General features: G+C 48.2%; 1 protein-coding gene across 1 annotated transcript in view; it reads left to right on the top strand.

Annotated features, from left to right (window-relative positions):
• Nucleotides 1-8,762, top strand: part of SART1 (spliceosome associated factor 1, recruiter of U4/U6.U5 tri-snRNP) — a 698,390-nt gene extending 689,628 nt beyond the window's left edge. The window contains exon 20 of the mRNA XM_085625869.1: nt 8,077-8,762. Within this exon, the coding sequence (XP_085481995.1) occupies nt 8,077-8,095 (19 nt within the window). The 3' untranslated portion in view covers nt 8,096-8,762. The remainder of the gene's footprint in view (nt 1-8,076) is intronic.
• The last annotated feature ends 3,744 nt before the right edge of the window (nt 8,763-12,506 follow it).

Below are 12,506 nucleotides of genomic sequence, written 5' to 3'. Positions count from 1 at the left end.
GTCTCAGGGATAGCAAAGTTTTCACTTACCTCTGGGTACCACCTCTGGAACCGTGTGTTTCAGTTGCCAGAGAGGGGGAAAGCAGCCGACACTGTTGCCGGTTCTGTATCTTGAAGTCACCGCAAAAGGCACAACTGCACTTTGCACCGCAACCCTGGTCTCACCGACGACAGCCACCGAGCCGCTGCTTGCACCAGAACCTGTGGGCATCGCCTCCGTACCGCCTCTCCTCACTCCGCACCCTGGTCTCACCGACGACGCTGCATGCTGACCTAGACACCTGTGACTGCACCGTGGTTTGAGGGCATTGCTTGTAAGCCACTTGACGTTCCGCCCCTTCCCACAGTGCAGCTTGGGTGACCCAACGCCAGCTCCCATCAACCGACACTGTCGCTTGCACCATGACCTATCAGCACCGCCGCAAGCACCCCTCACTGCAGCACTGGTCTCACCGATGCTGCTGGACAAACGTCACCAAGCCGCTGCCTACACTGCGACTTGAGGGCACCGCAAGCCACACCGCTATGCTTCTCATCGCAACTGCGACGGTTGCCACGAACGGCCCTCACCGACCGGGTCAGCCGGAACCAAAGGTACTGTTTACATGTCTGCTGGCACCAACACCGGTCCGCACCGACACGGTTCGCCGGAACAGTTGGATTCTGTTGTTTTCAGTGCCCCAGGTGGAGCTACCAGCTTGAGGGAACTGCATTTTAAAGTCATTCTTGCAAAGTGCATATTTTTGATTACTGTATGTTGGTCTCTTATCATTTTGATCTTGCTTGCACAGATAAATATTGGTCATTTTTCTAAAACTGGTGTTGTCCTTTTGTGGCGTATTCACTGTATTACTGTTGGTTATGTGCAAATGCTGCTTACACAGCATCTGCGATAAACCTGACTGCTTGTACCAAGCTATCAAGGGGGGGTTAGACTAGAAGTAAGGGTCCCTATTTTGACTAAGGGGCAAACCATTGCCAACTAGAGACCCCCATTTCTAACAGGCTCCCAGAACTGGTTCTAACTGGAGTATGCAAGGAGAGCACCAAAACTTCCCTTCAAAGCAGTATGGTGGTGCTGGCAAGTGCCCCCACCCCAGCTCCATACACAAAGTCCTGTCTGGGAGGTGGTCACACCTCCCTGTGAAAGGGGAACCTATTGTTCTACCTTCCTCTGCTTGAGCTCTGCTTAGCGGCAGAATCGTGTCTGGGGTCGGCAGTAGCTCTAGCTTGCTGGTACACCCTGGAAGGGTGTTGCCGGGATTACTGAGGGCTTCCTGGAGGAGCCCCCCAGGGCATGGAATCATATCTCCAACACCGGTAACGCTGTTGGGGTATGATTCCAACATGTTTGATACCAAACATGTCCAGGTTCGTCACAGCCACTATATAGTTAGCCATTGCGTAATGACTCATGGCCACTATGTGTATCAAAACGGCTGACTGCACTTACAAAGCCGGGAGAATCAACCCATGGGTCTGTAGGGGTGTCCTGCTCATGCAGGGGCACCCTTACACTTGTAACCCAGCACCTTGCATTCCAGATTGAAAGGCCTTCCTTAGGGGTGACTTATAGGTTTTAGGAGTAGTGACCTCAGATATAAGGAAATTTATATCTGTTGTAAGGGGTGCTACCAGCTTACACAGCCTGCAATGGCAGGCCTGTAATCAGTTTGAATGGTCCCTCATGGGTGGCATGAGAAATGGTGCAGCCCTTGGGAGACCCCTGGTGTACCTATTCCCTGGGTACCTTTGTATCGTATACTAGGGACTTACAGGGGTGCCCCAGTAGTCACTTGTGGAGGTGCAGAAGTACTTACCAATTCCAATTTAGGGAGGAAGCACAGTGACTGGGGCCATGATTAGCAGGATCCTAGTCAGACTAGTCAAAAACAACACTGACACCAGGCAAAAAGTGGGGGTAAGCATGCCAGAAGGACCCTACCTTCCTATATCTATGGTAGGGAATTTGCAGCTAGATAGTCCCTACCAGATAAGGTGTTACTGTAGTTAAGTAACTTGTTCTTTCAAGCACATGTGCAGGCTACCTCTACCACCTGCTGTCTCCTACTTAAATCCCTCAGGAAGACTTTGAAATATCTCGCTCTAGTTACCTGGAAAGATATTGTGCATGTGCTAATTACATCCCGATTAGACCGTTTCAGCGTTCTTATCGGGAGAGCCCTACAAATGGTAAAAAGTTGTCAGCATATTAAGAATGCAGTGACTCGTCTTGTCCTGAATATTCCCAAAAGACCATTGATTTGACCAGGCTTAAAACAACTGCACTGGTTGCCAGTCAGTTTGAGAATCATTTTTGAAGCTTTGATGTTTAACTACACGGCTTCCCATAGTCAGTCCACTTTACATCCAGGAAAAAGTTACTAGTTATTTTCCTCAGAGCCTTGCATTCTGCTACCCTAAATTTGTGATGCATACCTTAAGTGTATAAAAGTGGAGCTGGAGGTAAATCTTTCTCTTTTCATGCCCCTAAGCTGTGGAACTCCTTACCCAATTATCTCCATGCTGTCCTCACAGATAGCCTTTTTAAGGTCCACTTGAAAACTCTTCTCTTTCGTGAGATGTTACTTAAACAGTTTTACTTTCTATTTCAACTCTCTATAAATTACATTTTATTCATTAATGGAGTCGAACTGTATTCAACCTTGTTACTGTTGGCAAATTCTCCACCCTATGTTAATTGATTTGTAGAGCGCGCATGGCTGCCCCAGCAACGGGGCGTCCCAGCGCTGGTTCCAGAGACAGATTGCGGCGGAGAAGATGGAGATCGAATTAGACAGGAAAGAGCCAGGTCTTCACAGCCTTTCTAAAGGCCCCGTGATTCTGAATGTTCTTGATGGTCACAGGGAGGGTGTTCCAAAGAGCGGAAGCCTTCACATGGAACTAGCGCCCTCCCGCTCTTCTGACTCAAACGCACACCAGGTGAAGGTCCGCCGAGTGCAACTCCTGGCGTAGGACATATGGAGATAGTAAGTTGGACAAAATAGGGGGCGCTTGGAAGGTTAGGATTTTGTGAGCAGTGCACAAAGTCTTGAAGTGGATTCTCTTGTCCACTATGCTGGTGGTCCCCCAGGATAAGCTACTGCGTCCTGTCCAGCCCCATAATGGCTCCACATCCCATACCAATGCAACGCCACTTGATCCAGTAGTCCATTCCAACTCCTGAGACAATGCATTGGGGATTCTGGCCAACCTTTTTGTACTGACATAAGAGAAATTGATGTGGAGTCAGAGTATGGGGTCTTTCACTCGGCTGACAACAGTGACCAAGGTTTCCCCTAAGAGAACTTGTATGAGGAGTTGGGTGACACCAGTGGGCTAGACAACTCTCCTGACACCAATTTAGTAACTCTTCCTTGCCTGGCAGCAGAGAAGAGCACATCTTTTGAAATGGTGATCAGACGGGCTGCTGACACCCTTGACGTCCAGCTTCCGATTGTGGAAGTGCAAACTAACTTATTGACAGTGGTCTTCGAGTCAGGAAAGACTAGCTCAGAACCCATGCTTCCATTTAAGGGGGGCCATTATGATGCCCTCCTGGAGTGCTGATCTAAGCCCTGTTAGGAGTCCAAGTAAAATACTAAGTGGCATGCTGCTATCGAATGGTTCTGGGAGGCCAGTCATTTTGATCCTGCATTCCACTCACGAAAGTTTGGCGGTGCAGGCATCCTCAGCAAGAGTAAATTCAGGGGTTTTCCCCACTGCCCCTCCTGATAGAGAGTCCAAGACGGTGGACTTGCTCGTCAAAATGATTTTTTCCTTCACCAGCTTGGCCCTGTATAGGACAAAACCACTTGCCTTATGGGCTGTTATTGCCACACGCTGTGCCATTTGGTGGCACAGGTGCTCTCCATGGTTCCTGATGAAGTCCGAGCAACTCTTACCAAGGGCATGGCCAGGACCCAGTAAAATTCACAATACAGTGGGGATTGAACACCACTGTCTCCACTGGAAGAGCATTGGGGTCTACAGTGGTCCTCAGGCACCACTCTTGGGTACGATCAACTTACTTTTCTGGGGATGTTCGAACAAGCTTGGTGGATATACCTTTCGTTGGTTAGCATGTGTTCAGTGACAAGGCGGATGCAGCGTTGGACAACAGAGTTACTGCTCAGTCCTTGGGATTGGCCACTGCTCTGAGCCAGCAGCATTCCTCCTTTTGATCCCCACATAACTACAGTAGGGGATTTCAGTTATGCCAGCACCACCCATCCACGAGACCTGCAAGTGCCCCAGGCTGTTTGTGGCCAAGGTAGAGGCACCCACATGCCACGTGGACAGCAAGTGCATACTCCTGCCCAGTCGTCCACACCTCCAGCTACCACCCCTGCAAAAGTCCTCCTCAATGTACAGCCATCTAGCATGATACAGCACTTTCTACCTACACTGCAAGTGGTCACCTCAGACAAGCTGGTGCTACAGATTGTGCAATGAAGTTACACACTTCCATTTTCTGAGACACCACCACCACCACCACTAATGCCACTGTCTGTACAACAGTTGTTGGAGGATCATCTGCCCTTCTTGCACTAGGGAGTGTAGGCTCTTTTGGCCAACGAAACCATCAAGAGGGTTCTGACACCAGAAGTAGGTGGTGGACAAGCTGCTACTTTCAGGTGCTGAAATAGGATGGGATAAGGAAGGGCAGATGCAAGGTGCCCACCCTTGCCCAGGTCTTGTCTGTCCGGACCATGTAGACGGGATGGTAGCATTGGACCTGAAGGGCACTTATTTCCATATCACCATCTTACTGGCCCATAAGTGTTTTCTGCGGTTCACGTGAGCTCCAAGCCCTTTCACTTTGCTTGGCTCTCATTTGACCCCACCAGTGCCCCTCAGGTGGGATGTTGCTCCCCTCAGGAGGTTTGGGATCCAAGTCTTCCCCTACCTCGACGAACTGCTTTTGAATGGGGGCTCGTTCCAGGCAGTCGCCATCCATCTCCATGCTAAGCAAAACCTTATTCATGCGTTGGGGTTCTCGGTCAACATGGCAAAGTCACATGTATCTCCTTCTCAAACACTCCCTTTCATTTTAGCTATTCTGGACACAGTACAGTTTTACACCTTCCCTCCAGTGCGGAGTCTCCAGGACATTGAGGCCATTATCCCGATGTTTCAGCCTCAAGCATGGATTGACTCTGAGGCTGCTGGGTCTGATTGCCTTCTGCATCGTGGTGGTTAAATGCATCAGATGGCATATGCAGGCTCTGCAGTGGGAGAAGTCGCAGTGGGCGAAACATCAATTGGATCTCTCTGACCAAGTCCAGATGTTGGAGGAGACTGCAAGAGACCTGCAGTGGTGACCACTGAACTGCGACCCAGTCAGCAGCAGATCCCTCTCCTATCCCCTCCCAGAGTTAACAGCAGTGACAGATGCGTCACTTCTGGAGTAGAGTGGCCTTCTGGAAGAGGTGAAGATGAGCGGTCTCTTGCGTATAACCAAATCCGCATCAACTTGTTGGAGATGCGGGCCTTCCACTTGGAGTTGAAAGCCTTACTACCAATCATCAAAGGGAGGCTGACTCAGTTGTTCACAGACCACACCAATGCCACATAGTACTGCAACATGTAGGGCAAGGTGGGGTCATGGACCCTGTGGAAATGGCTGGAACATCAGGACATGTTCCTATTCATACAACACCTGGCAGGATCTCTGAACATCTTGGCAGACAAACTCAGCTGTTGGTGTCTTGCAGACCATGAATTGCTTTTATATCTGAAAGTGGTGCAAGGTCTCTTCCCAGAAAAGGAAAACCTAGGCTCGATCTATTCACCACTGCCAAGAAAACAGTGTTGAAGTTTCCGAAGCAACTCTCCTAGGAGACTCAATCGGCTAACAGTGGGACTCCTGTACACCTTTCTGCCAATAGCACTCCTGCCCCATGTCCTTTGAAAGACCAGGACCGATCGGACCCAAGTCATTCTAGTGCCTTCAGACTTGGCACAGAGACATTGGTATCCAGAACACCTGGGTCTGAGCATGTTGCCTCCAATCAGGCTGCCCCTTTGGTAGGATCTCCTGTCGCAGCAGCAGGGCCGGGGTCTACCACCCCAATCTACGCATACTCCAGCTTCATGCTTGGAGATTGAGCTGCAGTAGCTGAGCGATTTAGACCTTAGTTCCGAGGTTGCGGATGTTATTTTGGCAGCCAGGTATCCCTCAATTAAGTTTGTATACGCCTTCCGTTGAGACAGATTTGTAGCTTGGTGTTCAGACAAGTACATTGACCACCTTCATACCCATCTGTCTGAGGTGATGCTATTTGTGTTGTCCTTGATCTGGCAGGGCCTGGAGCTGGGCACTGTTAAAGGTTATTTGGTGGCTATCTCTGGTTTTTTGAAGCTTCCAGATCAGCCTTCTCTGTGCAAGTCATCTATTGTGACTAGGTTTCTGAAAGGCTTGCAACACATTTCTGCCATCTTCCTTCATTATGCCCCAGTGGGACTATCGTCTTGTCCTCATCTTTTTAATGGGCTCCCCTGTTGAGTCATTGCATAACTGTCCTCTCAGGCTTCTGACCTTCAATATTGTCTTTTTGGTGGCCATCACATCATTGCGGAGTGAGAGCACTCTTTAATCTCTCTTGGGTCCTACCCGTACACTGCATTCCTTCAGGACAAACAGGTTCTCAAATCCCGTGCTTCCTTTCTACCTAAGGTGCTAACCCACCTTCCACATTGGTCAAGCATTCACCCTTAAGGTGTTTTTTACTCCCACTCATCTTCCTAAGGAGGAGGAGAAGCTCCATCGTTTTTTATGTTGATCGTACCAGGGATCACCGATTGGATGATCACCTTTTCATTGAATTCACATATGGATGGAATTTCTTATGGAAGGTGTTCTTAGATTTGGCACACTGGTCACAACCATTCTGACATTGCTCAGCATCTGTGGTCGCAGAATGCTTCGCAAAAGAAATGTCAGCGTGCCGGGGTGGTGCCTATATAGTCACTGCGCACATCACATGACTTTGACGCTGAGCAGGCCAGGACTTCTACTTGAGCATAGAGGTATTGCTCAGGATTTTCTAAATCCAGTCTCTACTTGAAATGGCATTACCATGGTAAGTAACTTGTTCTTCATGCATTTGTGGTTCATGCTCAGGACAGTACAGTTGTACAGTAGAAATGTCAACTCCCCTTTCAAATAAAATGATCCTTGGTGCCCTTTTATTGACATGTTAACCAGTTTCCACAAGACTGCTATTATGTTTCAGCCTCTTGTTTCCTTTAGAAATGTTAGTTTATCCCGCAGACTGGTGGAGAGGAAGTCCATGGCACGTGTGCTCATCACTCACTGGCTCTCCTTGGCCCCGTGGCACCTGCCGGATTGCTTTCCCTATTTGCTATTGCAGTGCCATGACCCTTCTTGGGCTGAACCTCTTTCTTTGGGTTTGTTGGGTAGGTGGCCTAGGATGTCTCTTCATGGTTTCCCGTCCTTCTAGCTTGTGTGATTTTGTTAGTCTCTTGGGTGCAGTCTTTGGTCAGCTCCTATTCTACTTCCCATCCTGTTAGAGGTGGTTTATAATCTTCCCATGTGTTAAGAGCATTAAGAACTGGATTAACAAGTCTGCATGTAACTTGCACAAGTGCCTACTATACTGCTAGTCCTACATTCCCCTTCCTTCAAATGATGCACCTTCTTTTGCTTCTCTAGTCTATACCGCCATTGACTGGCCTGCATTAGGATAGAAGATCTAGAGCTTGGCTAGTTGACTGCAGGGCCCAGGACATGCATTTGCCTGAATGTTATATTTTTTCAATTAGCATTCATGGGAAAAAAAGATTTACATACATCTTCTTGCAGCCCTTAACTTCCATGAGTCTCAAGAATAGTGAATTTATGTCCTCGTGCACAACGTTTATTACTGTGAGTAACTTGTATTTGTTGTCCTAATCCGTGTAACCACCCAGACTGTGATACATCTATTTTTCTAATAGCTGTCAGTTTTCTTAGTACTGTGCTAGGACATTAAGTGCACCAAACCGACACTATCGGCCACATTTCCACTTATATCTTCCTGTCTAAACAAAACATACTTTTCTTTTGCAACAGGAACACCATCACAAAATGATTCATTGTGGGAGAGCAGGAGAAGCAGATGGCATCCCTGTGCAGTCGTCCTCTAAGTTCTATTTGATGTGTCCAGGATTTGGAACCCAGGAATGATATTGTTGGATCCAGCACCACCAATGGAGAAAGTTAAAAAGAGGCCATGGGATTTGTCAGAGACCTTATTGAAGTGACTGATACAAAACAGGTCAAATTGTTTAAAATGTGTCATCAAAGATTGTCTTGTGAGCCCAAGCGATTATTGGAACAAAGCTGTCTAAGCATCTCAGGGGTTAAAATATAGAGAGAATTTCCTGGTGTTCCCCATTGCTTAATTTTATGATTAAAGTGTCCCTCAGAAAGCCGTGCCCTGTTTGAGGCATAGCATCTGCAGGTTGGGGATTGTCCCTGGTTACAAATAGCACCTTAAGGGGTTGTCTGAAATAAGAAAATACCCTCCAGCATTTCTAAGCACTGTCAACCTTTCGTAAAACTGATGATTTGTAAAAGGTTTTGTCATACTTGGAAGAATAACTCTGTGATCATGTTTTAAGAGGGTATTTCCTAATAACTACTTTTCAATCAGTCCCATTCAGTTTGAAAGCGGAGGACCATTTCACCATCACACGTTTTTGTTATAGTGGATATAAGTGAAATAAGTGTTTAATAAAAAGCTGCTTTTTAATGTAGTTTGGTTGATGTCTTTTATTGTAACTCCCATTGAAAGTTTTTTTTTTTAAGTGCCAAATATTTAGCTATGAGTTAATAGTGAGTCATGCAGACATAGGTTTCTTTAACTTTGAAGTCCAACTTTTTTTTTTATATAAACGTTTTTATTGGAATTTTGCAATTAACGATAATTAGTATATTACAGTAATATTCAATGGTGCATACGCGGTGTGCCCGAAATATTATACATGAGTTGTTTATCTTCCACATTCACCAGTAAGTTTAACTCATCAACAATATAGCTGCAGAGAGTTACATTACACAGCATATTACCCTCGCCTCGGTCCTTTATTCACTGACGTCTGACAATGATTCCTCATGTGGGGGCTCACAGATATTACCCTGGAAAGAATTCCACCTGCCCCACACCGAGTCCATTTTTTGGGGCACCCCCTGTGAACATAGACTGATTTCTCTATTATCATTGCATTGTCCATGTCTTGACACCATTGGCGATGGTTAGGAGTCTCTAAATCCCCAGTGCTGAGCTATATTCCGCCCAGTCCTGAGTCATGTGATTGAGATCCGTAGGTTCCCAAATGTTAAGAAGACATCTCTTTGGTTCCAGCGGAACCGTAACCCCCAGTAACCTGTGAAATTGTGCACATGACCGCCTCCCAATAAGGTGTGATTTCCGGGCAGTGCCAGAGCGTGTGCAGGAATGTGCCTGATGCGCCACACTGACTCAGGCAGAGCGGTGTGTCCGTCTTTCCTATTTTATGCATAAGTGTTCGCATATAGTAAGTGCCATGCAGAATTTTCAATTGTATCAGTTTTAATTTGGAAGATATCGCTACCTCTTTTGGGGACGCGATTGCCTCCTGCCAATCTGCTTCATCCAATTCTCCCACTTCAGTCTCCTATCGCTCCTTAAGGGCTATCGTGAGGTCCGGCTGATTAATTATTATTTTCCAGTAGGTTTGGCAAATGGCTTTTTTGCTCAAGGGGTCCGTCAGAAGCCTGTTCTCAAGCCCTGAGGCCTCTGGCAGTTGTGTGCCTGGTGGAATTACTTCCATGAGTGCATGTTTAATCTGCATATAACGGAATGTTTGTCTGTGCTAGCCCGTAGGTGACCTGCAGCTGGGCAAATGTGACAACCTCACCTTTTTTCCACATATACCCCACCTTTGAGATACCCATCAGATCCCACTGTCTAAAGCCCTTGGTATTTCACAGTTTTCCTAATAGTCTGCTTTCCCATAGTGGCGTGGCCTGCGTTATGACCCCCTCCCAGCCCATCGCTCGTTGTGCCTCAAACCAGACTTGGATGGAGTGTGCCGTTGGACCTGTGAGAGCAGTCCTCCTAGATTTATTGTGTAGTGCCCCCATAATCGGCTTCTAGGAGGTGCCTATCCATGCGGAACGCTGGTTCTTCTTGAGGTGCGTGTAGCCATTGATTTATTACAGTGAGCTGCAACGCCCAGTAATATACTTTTATATTGGGGAGGGCAATGCCACAGTCATACCAGCTCTTCACTAGTTTATGCATGGCGATACGGGCAGATCTCCCGTCCCACAACAGACTGGTCACTTAGGCGTTTATCACTGCAAAGTATGCTGGGGAAACCGGGAACAACTTATTCTGTAGGACGTATAGGAATCTGGGGAGTGCCATCATCTTAGAGGGCTGCCCTTCCCAGTAGCCTGAGTGGTAGTGATCGCCAGTGTTTGACATCGCGGCAGAGTCGTGCCAGGGGCTGCATGAGGTTTTCTGCAATAAACTGCGTGTCTTGGTGCGTTATATATATGCCTAGGTATTTGAAGCCCCTGGCTGCAATCTGGATTTCGCAGTTTCGTGGGAGTCGCGGCGGGGGGGCGTGCAGTACATAGAGGAGCGATTTTGCCCAATTTATGGTATAGCCTGAGACCCACCCATATGCCACACATATATCGAATAGGCAATTAATAGAACATGCAGGGGATGGCAGGTACAAAAGGTACATCATCCGCATATAGCGAAATGCGATCTTCCCATCCCATAGCCCATTTTAACCCACGGATAACCGGATCCTGTCGTATCCATGCCCCCAGTGGTTCCAGCACCAGCGCAAAGAGGAGCGGTGACAGGGGGCCGCCCTGTCTTGTCCCTCTGCCCAGAGGGAAGTCTGCCAAGATGGGACCATTTACCACAACCTGCGCCAAGGGTTTTGTGTACAGCAACTTCACCCATGCACAGAACTACTGGGCTCCCTAGGGGGTTTTCTATCTATAGATGCATCCATCGTAGCGCTGAAATCTCCCCCCACAGTAAGTTCGCCCTGCGGGAGTGATAACAAGAATTTTCCCAGGGCCGGGAAAGTTGTCTGATCTAGTGTCGGCGGGATATAGACTGATACCAGGTTATAAAACCGTGCCTCCCATTAACATGCTATCGCTGCAAATCGTCCTTGGTCATCCGTCCAGGACCCAGTTAGTATCAGTGGGAAGCGTTTATTGACCGGAATCCCCACCCCCGGAGAACTGGAGGTGAATTCAGAGTGCACCGCCATTTTGAAGCCCCATCTATCCAGGGCCCTACAAGCCGAGCCCACCAAGTGTGATTCCTGTATCAGCGCGACAACTGGACCCTTGCGTTTGATGTATTGGAGGACCAGTCCCCTTTTTATTTTGTCACCCAGACCATTTACATTCCATGACATCACAGTAAAAGGAAGGTGCGATGTCCTAGAGGTCGATGCCTGGGTAGCCGAAACGTCAGTGTGTCTATTTGTGTCGCGTGTGACATCACCTTTGTAGGAGTGAGGAGCATCCTGTGATCGTACCAGGGATCCTGTGATATGCCTGTTATGTTGTCACCATGTCTGCCATCAAGTATCTCACCATGTTTCTGTAAAAAAAATAAAAACCATTAAACTGTGCCCTTCCCTCCTCCCCCCCCCACCCTGCACGGCGGACTTAAAACTACCCGCCACCCCAACTCAGCAGAGTGCTTATTTCCCATAACTTTGTACTTGTGTAAGGGGAGAGCTGCTCAGCGATCTCCGTAAGTCATCCCCTTCAGCTTGCATTCTACAGCGGCTAAACGTTCACACCAAAATGTTTCCACCACAACAGCAAGTGTCTCTGCTGCCGCCATGTAAGGTATCCAGTATGATCCATGTCAGTCCCAAGGTCCGCTAAGCGTAACATCAGTGAGTTCTTATCAGCGTTCTGTTGCGAGCCTCCTGATGCTTCCGACTCTCTCGTTCCCGACGACCCTGATGTCATAGGTTGGTGCTTCTGTCCCTGTCTCCTGGGTACCGCGGCAGGGTGCCACCCCTCTAGCCAGTCATGGGCTTCCTCAGGTGTCGTGAAGAACCAGCTTTTCCCCTTCTGCCTCTTCCCTCGGTTTCGCTGGTAACAGCATTGCGTATTTTAGTTCTTGGTTGCGCAGTTCTCTTTTGACGTCCATAAAGTTAAGACGCTGATTGGTCACCACTGCTGTGTAATCTGGATAGAGGGTTACCGTGCAGTTGTCCACATGTATGGGGGGGAAATGCGTGCCGCCTGCAGAATCGTATCCCAATCCCGGAAGTTGAAAATGCATGCCAGAATTGGTCTGGGCGGGGCCTCTGGCCGGGGCCTTCCAACAGGTACTCTGTGGGCCCTCTCCACCGAGAAGAAGCTGGCCAGTCCACGTGTCTTCAGTTGAGTTTTAATAAGTTCTTCTACAAAGGGATCCAGGGCCGATCCCTTCACGCTCTCTGGCACCCCGACCAGGCGTA

This window comes from Triturus cristatus, chromosome 9 (assembly GCF_964204655.1).
Source record: "Triturus cristatus chromosome 9, aTriCri1.1, whole genome shotgun sequence".
NCBI lineage: Eukaryota > Metazoa > Chordata > Amphibia > Caudata > Salamandridae > Triturus > Triturus cristatus.
Note: the sequence above shows the minus strand (reverse complement) of the source record. Positions and strands in the feature narration are given on the sequence as shown.